Below are 23,001 nucleotides of genomic sequence, written 5' to 3'. Positions count from 1 at the left end.
CGTCGCGAATATTTCTCGCCGCTAACCAGTGTTTATCGTATGGTTGTTATAACAAAATACGGGTTTGGATAAGGCTTGGTCGCGAATATTAGTCGTCGCGAACCAATTTATTGGAAGTAAATCGCGAAATATAGTCGCTGCAAATAAATGTTAGTTTACAGTATTGCCTATTCCTTCAAATTATTTAGACTTTGGCCCCTGGGCGATTCTTTGGCCACACAGGGGTTTCACAGTTTGATGTAGGTTTACATCCTTTATAGAAACAATTGTTTAGGATCTCTTTGAGAACTGCAATGTCAACAGGTGATACACGTATGACTATAAAATCATCCTTTTAGAAAAGGGACTTGATTATAAACATAAGAATATCCAGGGGAAAAAATGGACTCGTACTTATACAAGATCTACATGTAATATTCTACATTGCCAAGATAGTTTGAATTATGTCTCTGTTAGGCTAATTTTATCATACCTATTACTTCTCAGGTGAGCGATGTTGCCCATGGGCCTCTTGTTTACTGTCTTCCAATATATTGGACTACTTATTACAATAGCTTTGTTCCGTCTACATGTAAATTATGGAATAATCTTCATGCAGAAAAAAAAAATTCATCAACTTTATCTATCTTAAAGTCGAAACTTAAAAAAACAAAATATACCCAGAGCTTACAAACACTTCAGTAAGGAAAAAGGAAATATTATTTTACGTCAATTACGGAATTAAGCTAGTAAAGCTTACTTATCTAGGGGTTTTTTAATTGATGAAAGTCGATATTTATACTGTGAGTCTGAATCTGAGGGAAAGTGAGATTTTTTCCCCCTGGATGTCCAAGATACACTCAACAAAGAGGCGAACCTTTTTACAACTTATTGGCATTAGTGTACCTTTTCATATGATCTATATACTTTATGGTAGTTCTGATTTTTCATATAAATAAAATTGTAAAATTGTTTCCCATGTTTTTAATTATATTGGAGCTCCCAAGAGTGTTTGGTTCTCTTAAGTTACACTTCTTAAACTTATTTAAGGATTTTACATGTATATTTACTTATTATATAGTTCCCTTTTATTTACTGTTCTTTTCAAATGGGCTTGATCATGAAAATCTCATTCTTAGGTTTGTTTATTTGCAATTATAAATGAAGGTGATAGGTTTGTTAATGTAGGTGTGAGCGAACATGTCTATCAACAATATGTCTTACAATCATATATGGTAAATGTTCAGATAATTATTTAAAATTCAAGTATCCCCTGTCTTTTATACACATAATATCAATGATATTCTTTAAATTTGTAATAACATATTCTTATGCCCATAGATAATTTCTTTTTGACTTTGTATGTTTGAAAGGGTTAACATAGGCTTATCTGTAATCCAATCCATTTAATAATTTGAACATTCCGTTCAATAAAATACGTTTAAATTAACAATGTAGGTGCCTGTGATAAGAAAGTCAACCATCTACTCCAACACTGTTGTATGATCTTGTACAAAATATTTCTATTCAAAAAATGTAATTTACCTATTTATTGACGAAAACAATTACTGTTAGTAAATTTATTTTAAATATTTGTGATCAAAGCAATTTAGAAACAATTAAAGAGACAAAAATTAGGTTGCTAACTTGCTACAGATTCCATGAAGCAGAATTGTTTATGCTTAGAAAAATTAGCGATTTGAATTACATCAGAAGTTATCCTAACGGAACAAATAAAACACTAAAAAATATCGGCTATCAAGATATATAGTTACTACAGGATTGTTCACGAAAGAGTACATGTTAGCGTATCATCATTTTGTAAACTGTTATTGGCTGGGTGGGTGTGAATACAAAATTTTAACAAACTGAGTGGGTGCAAACACAAAAATCTCAACATGATATACTGTTAATTTTGTATTTTCACCCACCCAGAAAATAAACAATGAACAATATCAAAGTTTCAATTTATTGGGTGAATGTAAACCAAAATTAAACAATATGACGTATTGTAACTTTTTAGATTATTTATATGTGTACACTTCTCCAGTGAATTTAAAAAAGGAGTTTTTTTTCTGAATTGAATAATTTAACGTGTATGGTTACACGTTAAATTATTCAATTCAGAAAAAAAACTCCTTTTTTTAAATTCACTGGAGAAGTGTACACATATAAATAATTTAAAAAGTTACAATACAAATATTTTTTAAAAACATGTATTTTTATAAAATATATAGATATCACTCAAAACAGACATTATATGCGAAAAGTTTATTATGAATAAAATAGTTGTTATATATTTATAGGGATTAATTGTAAATTCAAAAAATAATCATTTAAGTGTCATTTAACACCCCCCCCCCCCCAGTTGAATGATGTAAACATGTAAATCTACAGAATAAATATGTAAAAACTGATAATTTTTAATTAAATAAACTCAAGTTATAAATATTGATTCGTTAATTTGTGCTTTCTTTGCTGTTGAATTTTGAACCGGTTTCATGATCAAAATTCCACGTTGCAGGTCAATTTTCAACGGTTTAGGGTCTTTATTCAACAACTTTGGTCTCAATATTCAACGTGGAAAAATGAACCCCGGGTCAATTTTCAACCCGGGTCAACATTCTTCGTTACACCGGCAGAGCTCGGGGAAAAAACCATTGAATGTATAAACATCAACAGTTGGTAGGATTTTACACAAAATGAAGTCAATTTAAGTATCAGCTAGACAGCTTTATGTGCATTTTCTGATAAATATTTTATGATGAATCAGTGAATTCAGGGAAGTCTAACTCATCAGTCTAAGTCATCAGTTAAAAAAATGTTCTGTAGTTATTTAAGGAATAAGAAATCATTGTTTTAGTATTATGAGGTGATAATTTTGGTCGGGGCACGGTCATATAAAAAAAAGCCCGAAGGGCTTTATGATAGACTTGACCACGCTCCGACCGAAATAATTAGCTGCGATAATGTAACCCTCTCCGATTTTTTTATATCTGATGTTTACTGGAAAGGGCTAGTACTATTCCATAGGATCTCTGAAATGGTGCACAATTAATTTTTTCATGCGGCTGACTTCGGTCTGAAAAGATCGTATTTATTATTGACTTACTTACGATAACATGATTTTTTAATTCAGGTTGAAAAAACTAATCGTATAAAAAATCAAAACCAGATAAAACACATCAGCATACTAGTCGTCATTTTCAGTAGCCATGACAGCTCTTGCGTGATTTTATGAGATTTTCGCTTGGAGTTGTGAATTCAGAACGGCTTGATTACGTGAATGTCAGTGTAAATAAGCGATCTTACCTCGTTCTATCAATCAAACATCATTTAAGGTATATAATGGAAAATTCATATTTACCGCGTTAATTATTTTTTAAAAAGGGGAATTCCTATATGCGATCCAAGATCAGCTCCTGCATTCTCATTGGCTGTCTCAAAATAAAACCGATCAAGGCCAGTAAACATGGCGGACAATTCAACTTGCGTTTTTAACATTAACGAAAAATAACCGATATATGGACTATACCTGATATTTTTGGAATAATTTATGTCATACGCAACTAAAATATTTGAGTTCAGGTATTTAATTTAAGAAATGCAAATGTTTTTGTCATTTACATACGATTTGAACCGATATCGTTGCGGGAGTCAATCACTTCCGCACTGGCACCATTACGGAGATCCTATGGAGTAGTAGCCCTCTCCCCCCTCCCCCCCCCCCCCCGAAAAAAAAATTATTGCAGCTAGAAATTAGAATGGTTTCTTATTACTAATATTTATATTATTTCCAATAACTATAGTTTAAAACAACATTTTAAAACCATTATTTTTTACATGTAGCACATGCTAGTATGTATTACTACGCGGCGCAGCCAATATCGTGTTTCGGTTCTGCTATAACACACGCCCATTTAGTGTCGCTCAGCTTTTTATGAAATTATTGGCTTATAGGCTTCAAAATTGATTCCTTATGTTACCACAGACAAAGACAGTTGAACATATGAATATATACAGTTTCTTATAACAAGCTGGCTGTCATGATTGCCTTGTAAATCATTCGGGGCTTTTTTGCTTGTCGTACAGGTCTGAGGAGTTGCGATTGAACCTTGCCCATTTTTACGGTCTCACTTAACACCCGTGAAATACATCTTCTGCAAACCAATCGAGCCATTGCATAAATTTAAGCTTTTATTTTGATATATCCTCTTAAAAAATGTATATTATACCTTTTGTTCTCTGAGAAGACCGATATAGGATAATTATTCGTATTTTTGTGATAAAACAAAAATTATGCGCATCACATTGGTGCAATTTGATACGAAAAACCGCATAAATGGATAAAATAAATTACAATAAATCCATTTGCAACTATTTAAACAAGTGTCGTTCTATATAAGTTAGAACTTTTTACAAATTATGTAATTTTGTCTAGAAAAATTTTAAAGCATTGCAGTAAAGGTCCCAATTTAAAATATTCATGGTCACATGATGTCGAACGGTGTATCGGCATGTGAACAAGATGGCGTCGCGAAAGTGTGATCAGCATGTTAGTAGTTGGCTAAAGCATCGGAGACGAAAGAAAAAAAAACCCAAAATAAAAGAACCGTGAAAGGACTATATCTGATATGGGCCTCAAATGGCCCCCTAAAATGAACATCGTCATTTTACTGTAATTCTTTGTTTTGTTTGTACAGATATATATGCGATGTTTTTACAAACTGATTCAAGTGACCACAATTTAGATATATGACATCGTAAAAACAACCTTTTCCCGCCGTTTTTGCATTTTTAGCATAAAACAGCTTGTTTTCATGCAGTTTTTCTTTCAGAAAACATAGAGCGCATTTGTGAACAAACAAAATATTTTAATCAGAGATGTATCTAAACAGGACTAATAAGTGACAAAAAAAATTTCCTTGTTTAGGCATGCGCTCTCTATTTTCCATTCGTAAAAAGATAAGAAAAATGTCAATTTTTACTGATTTCGATTGAAATATAGAAATAACGTGACTTCTGACGTCATATACTGCCAGTGAGTGCAAATAAATCGAATAAATAGGTAAAAAATATATTTTATATCAACTCTTCTAAAAAATAACATAAGATTTTATTGTACCCGAAACACTTGAAAAAATGCCAAATTATTGGGGCCTTATTTAACTTATATCACATATATAGTTCTTTAAAGGCCAACACAAGGGACTGACGTTTTTATTTTGTTTATTGTTTCGTTAGGCGTGAAAATGGTTTTCGTGTGTTCATATATTGATATTGTTATTACGTTTTTTCAAAAGAATGGACATTTTTTTAAGAAATCAATTATTTTGCCAACGTCATAAAAGCTTTCTCATTTCATTTAATTCAGTTCTTAAAAATTGCTGTCACCTATTCATGTAAACATTCAAATTATCATTTCTTTTTTAAATTGAACCAGTATTACCTTATTACCAATGAAAATTCATCGTTTTTGTCACAAAGTTTTTTTTTTTCAATAAATGTCAGAAAAATCCCAATTTTAACATCAAGGTAACAATTGATGCTGACTTTGAATTAAAAATTAATTAAAGAGATTGAAAACTTCGCATAAATGATAGGAAAGGTAAATTGTCAAAATAGTGATTGACAAAATTTATGTACTTGCAGCCTTAAGTCAATGAACTAAACAGTTTTAAATTAGTTAATATTCAAACCGTATTAAAAAACAAGCCTTCTTCTTTATTTTTTTTTTAAATAAATAACGAAGAAGGGAAAAAACCCAAAAACAAGCAACAAGGGAAAACGGGATAGGGTTAATTCTGTTCGGGTGTGAGCTACCGTTTAAAATCAAATGGTGAAGCGTTATATCTGTCTTGTTTAATTATTAAACTTATGAAAGTGTATTAGTGGACTCTTTTGTATGTCATCAGTAACCTATATAAAAGTAACCATTTAACATACGCTAATAAACCTTTAGCGAATAAACCTTTAGTGAATAATGTGGCACACTTTTTGGGGACACCTTTTTTTAAATGACTATTTAACAAGATTTACCTTGAAACGGCGTATATTTTATTTGCAAATGTATTTTTTATGGTTCTGGCATGTAACAATTAATATTGATGCTTTGTTCTGATAACGTAAGTATGTCATATTTTTTAATGTTCCTCTTTGACAATACGCACGTATAAATAAAAGGTGTACATTAGTTGCTCAAAACAAAAACAAGAACGTGATCGAGAATAAACGTGACAATCTGAAAAATATTCTTACATTATCGGTGTTTGAAGAAATAAAAAAAAAATGACTCACTTTACTTTGTTCCAAGTACTGCTCCGCCACTTCGATAATTAAAAATACCTTCTTAAAATACAAACTACGTCCATTCATTGGGATGAATCAAGTCCCAGATCGTCTGTTCTAAAACGCCCCACAACCAATTCAGGTTTCATTGCACAACCAATAATTAAAAATATATTGGCTTTCTGCATTGTAAAAAAAACATTTTTTAAAAACACGGATGATAACGTTAAAACTTGAGCGGTGTCCCGAATACGTCTAAATGGAGAAAAGATGTAAGCATGTCCTATTCTGAATTGGCTTATGATGCTTGTTTTCCGGTGCATAAACATATGATGTATCAATGAAGAAATCTTTTTTCTCCTTTATCGATATGAACTGTACTTTATTGTTTATTGACAAGTATGTATATTTTAATTAAATATCATAAAAAGTGACGGAAGAAATAACAAATGTACATGTTTCAATGGTAACACGTACATTAGTTAGGTGTATTGAAGTGCAAATCAATTTAATAATTTCAATATCATGTGATTAATTCCTAAAAAAGGAGGATCCAATGACACCCCGAAGAAACCGTTATCAACCGACGCGAAGTGGCGGTTTACAATGGTTTTCGATGGGTGTCAATTTCAACTGTTACCCTCCCAAACAGGCACTATTTATTTTATTATACTGAATGTCTTAATTTTAGAGATTTTTTTACTACTTTTATATAGAAATGACATGAATTCTACGGCGAACCGTACGCGCATGATTTACGCGCATGTAAAAATTCGTTGTGTTACCCGTTGCTAAGTGTGTTGCTAACGCTGAGGGTAATAGAACGGATTATCAACTGCGTCTAAACCAATCAGATTTCAGTATCTAACGTGAAAATATAATAAAACATATTGTCTGATTAAGCCATTATTTACGCTCTTAGTCAGGGATTTGAAACATACATGGAACAGCCATATTAACATGTTGTTTAGTTCGCTTCAACGACTGAAAATATAGTGCGAGAAACTGTGTAGAGAGAACTTTTTTATTAAGGAGTAGATATGATTTAATGATTATTTTTCAAAAGTACATATCAAATTGGTCATGTAAGATTGAAAGTTTCATTTAATCTTACAAAAATAAATATACTCAAAACACATGATGACGTTTATATTTGTGCTCATGGCGCATAAGCAAAGTGCATTCATAGGAAATTGAACGTCGCACAGTTCCAATGCCAACATAAGGGGAAATATACACTGAATGTAAATATAAATGTATAACTCAAACTTAACTTTAGCGTTATCAATATCTACTCGTTATCAAAACACAAGTCAATCAATCACAAATTAAAACAACAAAGGCGGGTTAGGAAGGGTCAGCTGAGGTATAGTAGTTATACAAATGTAATGGTTGTTGAAAACACTATAAATACAGTAGTTATAAAAATAGAAATCGTTAAAACATATACATGTATATCATTTTAAAAAAAAATATTGAAAATCAAAGTGAATTTTTATGTGCATGATCAATTAACTCTTGCTATTATATCCTAAAGCATTTGACCTATTAATCATGAACTATTTTTTGTACAGGCATCCTTGCTCACCTGAACTTTCAATACATCTTACTTACAAACGTGCGTAAAAGCAAGAGACCCAGGGGCCAAATCGTTCACCTGAGCAACAATTGCCTTAACTCTGATCAAATTAACATTACATTATCAAAATTAAAATGTCTTGACAACTAAGTACGGTAGATCTGGCTAAAAAAATTAAAATCTGCCAATTTTTATCCACATATTTTTTTTGGTAAATACCAAGACCCTTTTGTTGTTGTACCTGTGAGAAGATTTTTCTCTTTTCCTATATACCCCACCCCCCATTTTGTGGCCCCACTTTTCTCTAGGGAATCATGGTTTCATCAAACTTTGATCTGCACAACCTGTGCTTTCACACAAGTTACTGCTTTTTGGACTAAAAACTTTACCAGAATATTTTTAAAGATTTTCTCTATATATTATTATGTAAAATTTCATCCCGCCATTGCGGCCCCGTCCTACCCCCAGGGATAGGATTTAGCAAACTTGAATTTACACTACCTGAGGATGCCTCCACACAAGTTTGAGTTTTTCTGACCGAATAGTTTTAAAAAAGAAGATTTTTAAAGATTTTCTCTGTATAATCCTATGTAAAAACTCATTCCCCACGTTGGCCTCACCCTACCCCCGGAGACCATGATTTAAACAAATTTGAACCCATACTATCTGAAGATGCTGCCACCCAAATTTGAGCTTTCCTGGCCTTATCGGATTTGAGATGAAGATTTTTAAAGATTTTCTGTATATATTCCGATGTAAAAATCCATTCCCCCATTGTGGCTCCGCCCTACCCCTGCAGACCATGATTTGAACAAACTTGAATCTACACTACCTGACGATGATTCCACTCAAACTTGGGCTTTCCTGGCCAAAAAGTTTTTGAGAAGAAGATTTTTAAAGATTTACTCTATATATTCCTATGTAAAACTTGACCCCCACCCCTTTGTGGACCCACCCAACCCCCGGGGACCATGATTTGAACAAACTTAAATCTACACTACCTGAGGATGCTTCCATACAAGTTACAGCTTCTCTGGCCAATAAGTTTTTGAGAAGAAGATTTTTTAAAAGTACCAAGTGAACAAATTTTCAATAATTCGAAATTATCTCCCCTTTAAAGAGGGCATGGCCCTTCATTTGAACAAACTTGAATAAGCTTTATCCAGTGACGCTTTCTGTTAAATTTGGTTGAAATCTGCCCAGTGGTTCTGGAGAAGAAGATGAAAATTTAGAAAGTCAACAAAAACAACAACGCCGCCAACGCTAACGACGACAGACAACGGACAAAAGTCGTTTATCAATATTGTAAAAATATAAATCAAGTAAGGGTACATGCAGTATTATCATACGCATGATAATACAAGGAGATGATAAAACGCATAATAATTTGATAACATTTCGCCTTTTTGATTCTATAAGGAGATAATAATATAGATATAAAGAAAAAACATTATACATGTACAATTTGGTATCGTTTTGCTTTTCATTTAATATAAATTGTACAACGAGTAATTTGAGAAAACTAAAGTATTGAAATAACCTTATGAATATGTTGAACCAAAAAATACATATCTATAGAAGGATTTAATAGCGAGCGCAGCTCGCCGGCGCGCAGCGCCGGCGCGAAGCGAGCTCTACCGGCAAGGCGTGTGTGAATAGAAAATTCGGGCTAGTTGCACATTCATTCAACGGATTTTTTTGGCGTCAGTAAATCGGACCAGTAATGCATCGTTTTAATCGTCCCAGTAGTTCCCTGTAATCATGGCAATTTTTATCACTTCACACTCTCACGAGAATCAGCAAGACAAATTTAGACAGTAAAAACAATAACGATGTAAGCGACATACAGTCATTGTTACCTCTAAAGTTCACCTCAGTACACTTTCAATCAAAAATAATCGTGTGACGTCACAAACGTTTACACATTGATCCGATATATTTTTTCGGAGTCAGTAAATTTTGACCCACATTTCATAGTACCAATGGTTTCCAACCTCACGTTCCAACATCACGTTCTCCCGAGAATCAAAGTAAAACCTTTGAAAAGCTTATAAGATGTGTAATTTTAAGAACATCATGCTTTTTAAGTAAATAAAACAGTATACTTCGCATACTTTTATTTCTCAGGGGAGTTTTAAAGAGTAAGACGACACTTAACCAACGTCAGCTTTGACGTCACAATAAGCACTGATAAGGGGAAATTACTCTAATTGAAGTTATTGTAAATCTGCTGAAATGACCAAAATCCTCTTAAAATCTTGCAAAGGCTAAGATAAAGAACAGCTGACGAATAAGGACATTTCTTCAGATACAGCTAGGAAACAGTTGTAAATTGCACTAATTTGGATGAATGCTCACAAATATTTTATTCACTATAATTACGGTAATTTCCTGAAACGTAACGTTATACGTAGCAGCGCCTTTTTTTAAAGGGGGGGGGGGTGGATGGCAGCCTCATCCAAAAAATCTTTGCAAGCAAAAAGAACAATAAATCATGAAAATTCTAATCCTTCAGCTCTTAGCAGTTCAATGGTTTCTTTATTTTCACTTCCATTTATTACATGCGAGGGGGGGGGGGGGACAACACCATATTCTTTTAACACGATAAGCAAATATTTTTAAGCGTAAATTAAAAATGAAATGAAACATTAATTATTTTTTTTTTAAGTGGAGGGGCAAATCCATGGTAAGTCGATTTTCGATGTATAAATTTACAAAAATGAAAAAAATTTTCGCATGGGGGGAGCTCTATGATATGTCAAGTTTTATATATAAGTTTAAGAAAAAATGTCTACTGCAAAAAAAAAGGGGGAAATCAATCAATCAATCATAATCACAATCACTTAAAAGAGGAGATGCAGTGCAATGAATATTTATATATTAAAATCTTTATTATTTAACAACATTGTATCTGAGATTAAACTATTGTTCTACATATAAATAAATAAATTATAACAAATCTTATAAACTATGAATAATGAAAATTTACTGAAAAATAGGTATGTTTTATTTTTTGGCATTCAAATTTCACGTAGTTAATTTTATTTTATTAATTTATTATAATTCATTGTTTGATCACATGCTGCGCTCGCCCCAACGGTCGCACCGTAAAACATATTATTCTCTATAAAAATAATATATCTGTACAAAGCTCTACAACAACTCCGTCTTTTTTCGGATATCTTTCACACTATCAATTCCTCGAATCATATCTGCCGCTTTTTCCGCTATCATAATGGTAGGAGCGTTGGTATTTCCGGAAGTGACATGGCGCATGACGGAAGCGTCCACTACTCGGAGATTGCTGATACCTTTAACTCTGTAAATGTAACCATACAACTTATAAAGATTAATTTCGAGATCAATAAATTTTAAATTCTTGTAAATGTTGTATCCTTTAAAAGATACTCAAAACAAATTCGCATCACCGTTTTAATCAAACTGGGAAAAAGTCAAAAACACTAAAAATTTACTATGGTTGTACCATATCAATTGGTTGGGTGTTTAATATAAATATATATATATATATATATATATATATATATATATATATATATATCATTGCAATCATTTTTTTATCTTATGATCAAGAATTATAAATATAAACTTCAAAACACATATAAAAGATGCAAAGACAAGAACACCCCAGGGAGGATTTATACAGGCGATGCATGCTATTTCATCCGTTTATGTGATGCATAATAAAATATTGTTTACATAAAAAGTATACCTCAGTTGTAGATCGACTACAGCAGTATCATCGCCATCTTTTCCCATCCTACACGTTGACGTCGGGTGGTATATAGTGTACACATAATGTCTTAGTCTACATGTCAAGTACTCATCTGAAGGGTAGGGTAAGGAGTTACAGGGCGGATAGTACTCTTTGTAAGGGTCAGATGGCGAGGCACCCACAGATCTAAACGCCGTGGTGTTAGCTAATCGTAGCATTTCTTTCAACCCTGCAAAGGTATTGACAAGCACATTTACGTCACTGTAAAAAGAAAATGTACAAACCTTTTTAGTGTTTTAAAGCAAAAAGTGACATGCGTAGATTGGAAACAAATATGATTTAAAAGCAAGTTGTAAAAGCGGGAATCTGAAACACGTCTCCTTTCATTTTTTTCTCTTGGACGAAACACATCATGCATGGTGTTGATTTGATATTGATACAAAGAAAAGCATATTGATGTTAATTTTATAACAAATAAAAAGACTCATAAGAAAACATTTTTAAAAAATTCAATGATATTTCTAATCCCGGTTTGTGTTCTGAATAATTACATAATATAACAAATGAGTTACTTAAAAAGATTTATGTTTAAAATTTAGTTAAGCATATTTTTTTTCATTTCTTCTAAATACTTTATTGTTACTAGATATAATAACCATGAATTATATTTTTTACAAGCCTAAATACGCTTTATCAAATGATGCTCAATGTCATGATTTAAAATGTTAGTTTTATGGTTCTGTTAAATAATTGTTTTGTGTTTTCTATTAAATAGATGCAAGAGAAAAGGAGGGAGCCAACAACAACAACAACTATCATAAAGAGATGTTTGATCAGAAATGTTTACCTATGCTTATTGTTAAGTTTAACATAGAGGACATTCAGGTAAGTTACCGAGAATCTGTACACACACGGGGTGCACAAACATAAAGGACATTCAGGTAAGTTACCGAGAATCTGTACACACACGGGGTGCACAAACATAAAGGACATTCAGGTAAGTTACCGAGAATCTGTACACAAAGATAGGAAAAGATGATACTTTTTTATGCGATTTTACATCTTTTTCATAATTCTTTAAATCAAATTGTAATTCTTTGCCACATTTCAAACTATAAATATTTATTTCAGCGTAGTGCATCAGAGGGTGAAGCTTTGTCAACTGAATGTCAATCGGCAGGTCTATAAAGCTGACTGCCATCCTGTTACCTTTCAGTAACCTTTCAGTCATATTTCAGTTGACTGAATAGCACAGCGTTATTCAATATTTCTGTACCAAAGTAAATCGATAACCTTTTAAGAAATCCTTCACATCGTCTGGATGGTCAAGATAGTTGGGATCAATAAGGGGCGGATCAAACAAATACAGAATATATGTAAATGTTTCCTTTAATGTGAAACAATAATTACTCTTGGCAAAAAATGTGGCTAGATCCTTTTTTCCCATGCAATTTTTTGCGTTAAGGGTATTTTATATCAACTTGATTTTAATATCAAAGTAGTACGACACCTTTTAAGAAATCCTTTATATCATCCGGGTGATCTAAATAGTTTGGATCAATAAGAGGCGGATCAAACGGGTCTGCACTCTGGAGTCGAATTGTTCCTCTACTTTTAGGATGGAGAAGACCATTGCATGTCAGGAACATTCCTTCATCTTTCTCTAATATACTTTTATAGAAATTGGCCATCCCCTTTATTATCTAAATTACAAAAGTAAAACCAAAACCATAAGTATCCGTAGAGATGCGTTCCACTTTAATTTTGTTTTCCCTTTGTAAGTACCAAACAATTTTCAGAAATAAACACGCGGTTAAATATTCGTAGAGAATTCCATAATGCCTAAAGTTCTGCCTGTAATTCAAAGATCTGGCCCCGGGGCCATAAAAGTTAGACGAGCTCACTTTTGATCTCAATCTCACTTTTACAAAAGGAATATATAGTGGAAAAGTGAGACCGAGATCAAAAGTGAGCTCCTCTAACTTTAATGGCCCCGGGGCCAGTTCATGAGGACCAGAACCGGATAAAGTATTATTGATTCATAATTAAGAAAACCTACCTGAGGATTATAGTTATACATTCCTTGAAACTCCCTTGCATATTCTGTGCGAGCTTGAATAGTGTAAAATAAAACTTGAAAGTAGGGAGGAACTTTCTTGTCATCACCAAAAAATGCACTAGCCTCCAAGTGCACTTTTCCAAAAGGACCTTACAGATGAAAAATAAAAAACTTTTGCCTTTGTTTCTTGTTATTTAGTGCAAACAATTGTGCATCAAATTACGTACCAGATAAACATAAAATGTATTGCCATAACACAAAAAGAAATAAAGAACACAAAAAGAAATAAGGAACACAAAAAGAAATAAAGAACGAATGCTTCAACAATCATATGCTTAATTTTGTGATTTCACTTGAATTTGAAGGTAGAGAAACTGCTACATCATAACCCGCATAATTCATTAACAAAAGCAATTTATTGTTTATACATATATACATTTTTCTTAAAACAAATTTATGAACTGATGTCTATAGTGTAAGTAAAACTAACTATATAAGTGTTAATGTACATCAGTGTGGTAAGATAAAGGAAAAAGCCAAGTCGTCTTATATTGGAAATTGACTCTGACATCATCATGCTCACATCTTGCGGTCCGTGGTTATTACTTCGATTTTAAGGATTTAGACCGATCGATAAACTGGTTAGAACTGGATTGTGTTAATTTCAGTCCTCTTGGTATGTATGGAGCTTTGAATTGCAATTAATTTCCGTATGAAATTTAAGAAATCATGTTTATGGATGTAACAAATAATTAACATACCTGATCTGAATAGTTTATATTGCAAATCATCCCAATCAGAAGGGTTGAACCCCGAGGATGTGTTATCTCGAAATATCATGAAAAGCATCAAGTGATCCTCCAAGTTGTTTCCTACGGGTAAATCAACTTTGACTGGAATCTGTTGATAAAACCATGTAAGCAATTATTTTTGCTGTCAGTTCAAAACATCATTCATTAGATAACAATTAATTTGATTTTAACATATCTTATTGTATTTCAAAAAATACAAAAGATTTTAGGCATAAGTTCTGACAACTTGATTGTTTTGTACATATTTTATTATCCAAATATATTACAAAATTGGACAAGGCAGCTAACTGACAACTTACGAGCTCTTTGCCATTGATATTAATGATTGAGTATTTTAATATACATGTTGAATGACTTTTCCTTAGTCAACAATTTATCAGTTATTAGCAAAATGAATCAAAGACCATGTTTATTTCGATTATCTCTTTGGTAATTTACACGAAAACTTAATATTTTTCTACAGAAACAAAATAGAGTTGCATTTTTTTTATCTGGTCATCATTATCAAGAGTAAAGTAATGAGTTCATCATTCAAATTTATGATCTAGTTTACTCAGTTTACTTTGTGTACTTGAACTAGGCATGGTGAGGGAGATCCAAAAAAACTTATGGTAATGAACGTTTTAAGTAAATATGGTAATATTTTTTGTTTTTGGTTTGGTTTTCATTTGGATTTGTTTGTTCTTTGTTCTTTTTTTTTTTTTGACTCTTTGCCTTTTTTTGGGGGGGGGGGGGAGGGTCGGAAGGCCGGGTCAATAGAAGGTTTTCATCAATATCAGACCGACCTTTAACGAAGACAGGTGCTCTTTTGGTCCAATTCCTGACAACATCAGAATTTGAGGGCTGTTTACAGCACCAGCAGAAAGTATGACCTCTTTACGGGCTTTGACGGTATATTTTACATTGTCCTTTACAAGCCATATACCGACTGCTTTTCCTTTTTCGATCAATATCTGAAATCATGTATCACATCAAGTAAGTCTAATTATTTGTGTTTGAGTATATGGTGAGAAAATAATATTTTCAAATATTCAACATCATATAAATAATACCTTTGTAACATGAGAGTTTGTAGACACGTGGAGATTGGGACGATTCATTGCAGGTCTTAGAAACGCTTTGGCCGTACTCCATCTCTCTCCGTTTCTGACCGTTTCTTGACCAAAGCAAAATCCTTCATTTATAATAGAAAATATTAAAGAAAATTAATTAATCAGCACAAATAAATGGGTAGCTGTCGGGGTAATGTGCTTCTGGATATTTTGTAAAATACAAAGTTTTTTTTCTCCAAAACCGTTAGATAAATTAATCTACTAGTATTTCTCATGTTTCATGAACTTTTAAAAAGGTAGTTACGATGTTATTATCATAAAGTATAAAACGTTAAAACAAAATGTATAATTATGATATTTTGTAAAGAAAGTCATTCAGACCGAAGTCTTTTTATTTGAATTTCCTGACAGACCTGTTTGAGACTCCCCATTACAGTCCACTGTCTTGTATCCCAGCTCCTCCATCCCTCGTCTGTACACTTTGTCGTTTATAGGCGATGACACGCCGTCACTGACCACAAGAGGACCCCCTGTTCCGTGATAGGCTTAAAGGGAAACAACATGCATAACAACAATAGGTTCTGACTATTAAATTCGTTAACTAGGCCCTCTGGTCATGTAATTTTTCTAGACTAAAGCCAGAATTTGTTCATAGTTTAACAGTTTTATAGTTGCATGAAAACAATATTTAATTGCAAGTTGGGAATATTTCCATTTTTTGTTGCTACCTTAACATTTTTTTTTGTCAATTAAAAGTTGAAGATTGTTAAGGGTTAAGGTTAGGGTTCATAACTGATTGATATAGTCCTTAAGACTTTCTGAATGATTTACAAGCGTTACTTTAAAACCCTCAATATTTTTGTTAAAACCCTCAAAATTGTTTCATTGTAACATTAATTTGTATTTCTTGCAACACCGATGCGTGGAAAAAACTTCCTTTGATATCAGATCAAGACATTTAGACTCTGCTTAGGTGTGATGGTTTGCGAGAGGAAAAATTGCTTACAGTATAATTGAAACTGTATAATATCAAACTGAATAAAAAATTTCGAAACTTTCCGACAAAATAAGAAATAAAAGATATTTTACATGTTACGATAAATTTAAATCTATTTTGAAAAGAAATGAAAAAAGATATACCCGAATCCTTGAGCCTAGAAATCTGATTGTCTTCCGATTTGATGAAGTAGGGTAGGACGTCTTTGTAGCTCCATCCCTCACACCCCTCTTTGACCCATCCATCAAAGTCATAGCGATTCCCCCTAATGTAGTGCATATAGTTGATAGAACTAGAACCACCCAGTACCTTTCCTCTTGGCCAGGCGCTTCTCTATTAAGAATTTGTATTAGTTACGAAAAGCGATCCTAAATATTTTAATCTAATCTTTTCATAGGTATCTCGTTAATAGCATCAACCAATCTACTCAAGAAAATGTGCACATATGATCGCATATTTCAGTGATTTTCCATTACTTTTTTTCTTGATTTTAACCATCGATTATATTCATTGGGTGTTATTATTTTTTTGTGTATTTCTGTATTTCAAATAAGTTATGTTCCGAATGTATAGCTATAAAACATAGCCCGTCACATGTATTATACATTTGAAATATATCCTAGAGGCAATTTCCATTTTGGTTAGAAAAAATATAATCCCGTTTCCCAATTACTTTGTCACTTTTGATGTGGTAGCTGAAAGACCACTTCATGTGATAAAAAAGTGATACAAATATTTCTGTATCATTTTTGGTGTTAAGAATTTCACCTGATCTTTTAATCCCTGGCATGATTTCTTTTGAGGTACAGTTCTAAATGCCCAGTCCTGTTTTGTGTTCTGTAGTAACCCAGGAAGAGCCGGAATGTGCATCACTTCATTTTCCTCTTCGGAACCCCCGGCCTCTACGATAAGCACCGTAGATGTCAAATCTTCCGAAAGTCGGTTTGCAAGGACACATCCGGCTGATCCTGCTCCGACTGTTAAATAAAGGAACGAAACAATCTTTTTTTTTTTTTTTATTTCAAATGGACATTTTTCTGTAAAAGTGGTTGGTGAAATATTTCAGGTTTTTCTCTTTCTTTAGGCATATATTTTTTACAATATTTATATCTTTAACAGTGTTGGCAGGTCGATATGTTTTACGCCCGATTTGTTTTTAACATCCTTTAGAGGCATGGCGATATAAGACTGTGTTTGTCCTCGATGATGTTCGGGTGTATGCTTATATGTCTACAATTTTATCAAATCATTATCTCGTTTTGCATTTAGTATTTTCATTATAGTACTTATATCTTATAGATAAGAATATTTAGTACTTAACGAAAACAGTATAATATGTTACCTATAATGTAGTCATATGTTCCATTGAGAACCATAGACTCTTCTACAGATTGTTTGCTCTTATTATGGTAGAAATAAAACAATATACCAATCACGCCTACGATCAAACTCCATGACTGGGCCATCCTGAAAAATACAGAAAATAACTAACTAAGCGCTAAATGATACCAAGATGACGACTATATAACGACTTTGCTACGAGTCGACCACCTACATATTTGTAAGACTCGTATGATTTTACGCTTTTGTTAATAATAATCGCATGAAGACGGAAAATTCTATCTTTGACCTAACAGAATATGAAGATTAATTCGGCTTTTAAAGCAAATACTGCACCAAACATATTAATGAACTGAGTTTTTCAATGAATTAAAAAGGTTTGTCAATTTTATCAAATCTTCATCGTTTTTAATTCAATCATCTTTAGAATAATTTACGTAATTTGAATACAGTGTAATGCCTGTGTAGTTTACATAAACTTAGCCAGATGGAACAAAATAACTTGGTGTTCATAATCTAGATCACTTTGAAATCATTTTGTATAGTTTTGGAATGTGTGTTAATCAAATTGTCCAAATAATTTATATGGTTTTCATTTTTATTTTTAAATTTCTAGTCACATTTTGTCCGGTGCCTCTTGCAGTAAAAGTCGGCCTGTTGGTTATAAAGTAGGTCCATAAACTTATACACATGGTTAATAGACCGTCACCTCCTGTATGAAACAAGCGATTAAGGTTTCGACACATTTAATTCTTTTCATCCACGGCGCCTTTTTTTCTCTTCACGATCTCCAAGTTTATATATTAATGCAAGGAACATGATAACAACGAACCTTTCCCCTCCCCACGCCCAGCAAATATATACTACTGTACAAGGGCGGCAAGATGAGCAAGACTCACGATTTTTATAAGCAAAAAACTGCATTCTTATAATATGTCTTGAAATTAAAGTTTGTGAGAATACATAATTACATATGATACAGTCATTTACAGCTTTACAAAAATGGTATAACGTCACAGGTGTATAATGAGAGGAACTCACATAGATCTACCCCTGGTCCTCGGTCCTAGGAAGAGATCTGTGTCCAAGTCTTATGTATCTAAACAACAGATAATTTGTCATTCAGCTGAGTAAAGTCAATATACTATTAGTAAGACCTTGAAGCGTTTGTAAACAATAGCTGATGTAGGACATTGACACAAAAATATTACGATGAAAAATAAACGGTCGGGTTTTCCAAGAGGGACACGGTGCACTACTTTAAGGGTCATTACACTTTTTCAAACTTATAAACAAATTTGTGTGCAAGTGTACCTTTATGTATAACAAGATAAGGTTCAAATCTGTCTATGTGTTCGCGAGATATCATATTTATTTCAGACTCGTTCATAATAAATATATGAACAAAAATACAACAGCTGTTATAAGTGCTGCCGCCAAACATATCCGAGGATTGCAACCACGCAACATTAACAGCATGATACTTCCATTAAGATACATCATAGGGTCGCCTCTTGTAAATTATCCATGCAAGAAGTATTTGGCAATATATTGATTTACTTCAATAAATAGGTTGTTTATTTCATATAATAAGTATTGCATATTTCAAAAGCATATTTATTGATCTTACTTAACTGATAATAATAGACAAAAAAAATTTACCTTTTGTTTTTCTACTAGCTGCCTGAAAGTATTGAGAAAAACAGTCCCCCTCGTGTCTGCACGACGACGTATTTGTTGATAACCTGCAACGTATTATTTATATATATGTTATACTTCGTGTGCAGAGATTCGTACAGCGAAACATATTACATTTGCATGTTGTTATGTATTAAAAAAGGGGTTAGACGGTTAAATTTGTCTTGAGATTTGCTATTTTGAGCCCTGAAAGTGTTTTCTTCTATTTACAAACAAAGCTAATTTATACAAATGTTACATATGAATGCTCATGACACGCATTGAGTACACATAGAATAAACGTGAATCTTGTCAAAGTCCTGAATTGAACGCCTGCACCTAGGGAAAGGTGTGTATGTGTTGCATACAGTAGACTTATTAGTGCGAAGGAAAATAAACATGATAATATAGACACGGTTCGTGCACTACTTGATGATTTACATAAAGTGCATAAGTAATCTTGGAGGCTGTGACGTAGAACAATATTTGAGAGAAAAAAGGAAAGACTTGGAGAAGGACGACCAAATATTGTATACCATCAACGCCAAGTAATGCCCGAGTGTGATTTAAAGTTAGTAAGATCAAGGTATCCAAACCCACACAGTGTTCCTTACCTTGGACACAAGTGGGAATAAATTTCAACACACCTTCTACACGTGTTCTTGTTATTTCATTCAGTAATGCTGTAGCTTTTTTACGCAGAGCATCACTGCAGTCTTAAATATGACTGGATTGTAACCTTCTGTTGACAGCAGACCCTGATAAAAAAAAGTTTCTCCCATGGGAGAAAAACTGGGGTAAACAATGGTTCACTGCAGTAAATCCACTTAGAAATTGACATAACCTTTCGCCGATAACATTTTCCACAAACTTTCCGGTAAAAAGACATTTTTGTTACTTTGGTTTTATGTGCATATAAAAGGGGAAAATGTTGTTAACTGAGTTAATTTTGCAAATGCAAACACCAAAACTATACTTATGGTCCTTGCGTAAAATCTGCCTCCCTACAGACTGCAGTACATGACAGTGAACTCAATAAGTTGTGGTCACACTGTGGTTACAGTGTAGAAAAAATATATACAAATTGTACCTTGTAAAGAAGGATTAGTGCATTAACCAAGAAAACTAACTCTCTCAATACTTTTATTTATAAATTTACAAATCTTGGTAACTTAAAGTTGGTTTTGTTTGATACATTAAACAATGCTTCAAATTTTAAAACATATGGGTTGATATATAACATTTTGGTAAGTACATGTTTTTAGCATCTGTTATATCATCTTCCCAAGTCAAGGGTTTCTGATCTGCATCGCCTCTCACAAACTGTTTATGAGAAGCGATGCGGATCGGAAACCCTTGACTTGGGAAGATGTTGTTATATCAGAGCAGTTAAAAAAATAGTGGAATCATTACAAAAACATAATTTACAAATTCTATTCTCTCTTGAAATATTGAAGTATCTTCCTGTCTCAATAGGTAATTTTGCATTACCAGTTCTAAAAGAAAACAACATTTTTCCATGGTTCTGTTGGCAAATTCAAAACATACTTTCCGAAAGCCAATGAATTTTTAAACAGTCTGTAATTCATACTATTTGGTGAATTTTGTACACAACTGTACCATGATTGTTTGAAATGATCTATTAATATGTTGCGAACTTTCATTTTTAACCAAGGAATATTTATAGAATGTTCATGCCATAAATAGGACAATCCACAATCATCTAAAATATTCTTTACAGATTCACACCATGGATTCTTATATTTTTTGAGTACCCGAAAAAGGTTTGAAGATAATTTAGAATTCTGGGAATTCATTAATTTACACCAAAATGGAATCGTTCTTACTTTGTTATTTTAAATAATAACTGTATTCCTACCAAGCATCGAACACGTTATAGTTGGTGTTGAGGAACTGCAGTATATACCTGTCCCAATTTTTACGATTGCCCTAAACTTCCGGCCTTTCCTCAAATCCACAAAGAATACAGAAATGATATAACTCTATGTTTCTTAAAAGCAAGATGCTCATGGACCACATCGCTCACCTGAACAATGGCTTTAATACCGGGTAATTTAGAAGCTACACTATCTATTTTATATACGTGTACATCTATGTTGAAATTTGAACCTATGTTGGGGCCCAAGTATTTGTCCAAGGGCCATTGTTTTAACAATTAAGAATTTACACCATTTGAGGGTGCTTGCATAGAAATTTCACAAACTGTAGCTTTGTAGTTCTTGAGAAGAAGATTAAAACATTTCCCACAAATATTTCCATGTTAAACTTTGGGCCCCTCTTATGGACCCAGTATTGGTCTTGAGGTCATTGTTTTAAAAAATCAGAATCTATCTGAAGATGCTTGCAGTGTAATGTCATAGAGTGTAGCACTTTAGTTCTTGAGAAGATTTTTATACAAATTCCCTATATAGCTTTATGTTGAATATTCAAGGGACTTGGACACGATTTGACATAAAATTTTCAAATTTTATTTTCCCTTTGCAATGTTTATACTGATAAATAAAGAAGATTATAATGTTATGTCAAAATTTGAAAGTCAAATATCAAGTTATAAGCAAGATACAGAGTTCATAATTCTTTGTTTTGTAAACAAAGCTCGAATATTGTCATTTTTTACATATCGTATGTTGGTGTAAGTTTCAATCAAATGTATCTTTTTTTTTGCTGATAATAGTATTTATGAACGTATTGAATTAGTTTAAATTGTTTTTACATGTCATTTTTTCTAAGAAATGGCAATTCTCTACATTACATTTTTTGTAAACTATAAGACTCGACCTTTGTTTACATAACAATCAATAATTCTTACCTCTGTATCTCGCCTGTAACTTGACTTTAACATTCAATATTTTGGTCAATCATTTAAAATGCACCAGCAAACCATTTTATACATATAAATGATTTTTTTTAAAAATCTCAAATCGTGTCCAAGCCCCAGTATTTGATTGGTGTCATTGTATTAACAAGAATTTAGAATTTTCACTCTGCTTACAGGCTTTGGTATAAACTAGACTTTGACCCGTGCGTGCACGGGTTGGCATTGCATATCGGACATTTATGAAAAAGATACATCGGCAAACCGTATATTGTTGACATTTTGTATAACCAAGCTTTAAGCCTACAATAATGCTATTAATTTCACTACACTCTGCTGAGTTGGAATAATCTAACTGTGTCTCGGGAAAGGCCTTCACCACAGATAAAATGCGTCCCATATTAATAATGTAGCAGAAAATTGCAGAATCGCTCCAAAACGATTTTGGAGAACATAAATAAAGTTGCATTGAAAATAACAGTCAAAATGTTCAACAAACCACGTTGAAGCTGTAAATACCTTTCTTCGAAAAGTTTAATTCTATAATTGCAGAATTCAACATTTTTTCAACAACGTTTTTACACACCATGTTGACATTCGAAACTCTCGGGATTTTTTTTTTTTTGTAAATGCACTGTGTAAGAGTTA

General features: G+C 32.7%; 2 protein-coding genes across 3 annotated transcripts in view; both read right to left on the bottom strand.

Moving 5' to 3' along the window:
- LOC128184816 (alcohol dehydrogenase [acceptor]-like) overlaps positions 1–6,391 on the bottom strand; it is a 76,152-nt gene extending 69,761 nt beyond the window's left edge. The window contains exon 1 of the mRNA XM_052854417.1: positions 6,277–6,391. The gene's annotated coding sequence lies outside the window, so the exon portion shown is untranslated. The remainder of the gene's footprint in view (positions 1–6,276) is intronic.
- An 886-nt stretch (positions 6,392–7,277) lies between these two features.
- LOC128186160 (alcohol dehydrogenase [acceptor]-like) lies at positions 7,278–19,582 on the bottom strand. 2 transcript variants are annotated; one of them, XM_052855906.1, is made up of 13 exons: positions 19,503–19,582; positions 18,882–18,939; positions 17,842–17,966; positions 17,268–17,476; positions 16,643–16,832; positions 15,916–16,047; positions 15,503–15,624; positions 15,236–15,403; positions 14,400–14,538; positions 13,639–13,787; positions 13,090–13,282; positions 11,577–11,808; positions 7,278–11,165 (listed from the first exon to the last, which is right to left on the bottom strand). In XM_052855906.1, coding segments are annotated over exons 2-13 (1,827 nt in total). In that variant the 5' UTR covers positions 18,884–18,939; positions 19,503–19,582; the 3' UTR covers positions 7,278–10,999. The 2 variants fall into 2 exon arrangements, with proteins under 2 accessions (XP_052711866.1, XP_052711867.1); XM_052855907.1 differs by lacking the exon at positions 18,882–18,939 and having other exon boundaries at positions 19,503–19,577.
- Between the last annotated feature and the right edge of the window lie 3,419 nt (positions 19,583–23,001).

The sequence above is a fragment of the Crassostrea angulata genome, chromosome 5 (genome assembly GCF_025612915.1).
Source record: "Crassostrea angulata isolate pt1a10 chromosome 5, ASM2561291v2, whole genome shotgun sequence".
NCBI classification, from domain to species: domain Eukaryota; kingdom Metazoa; phylum Mollusca; class Bivalvia; order Ostreida; family Ostreidae; genus Magallana; species Magallana angulata.
Note: the sequence above shows the minus strand (reverse complement) of the source record. Positions and strands in the feature narration are given on the sequence as shown.

What these genes read in the sequence shown, in the direction of transcription:
- LOC128186160 (XM_052855906.1), bottom strand. An exon ending in GCCAGGGATTAAAAGATCAG is followed by an intron (nt 16,833 to 17,267) that starts GTGAAATTCTTA and finishes AATTCTTAATAG; the next exon opens with AGAAGCGCCTGGCCAAGAGG. An exon ending in ATATAAACTATTCAGATCAG is followed by an intron (nt 13,788 to 14,399) that starts GTATGTTAATTA and finishes TTCATCTGTAAG; the next exon opens with GTCCTTTTGGAAAAGTGCAC.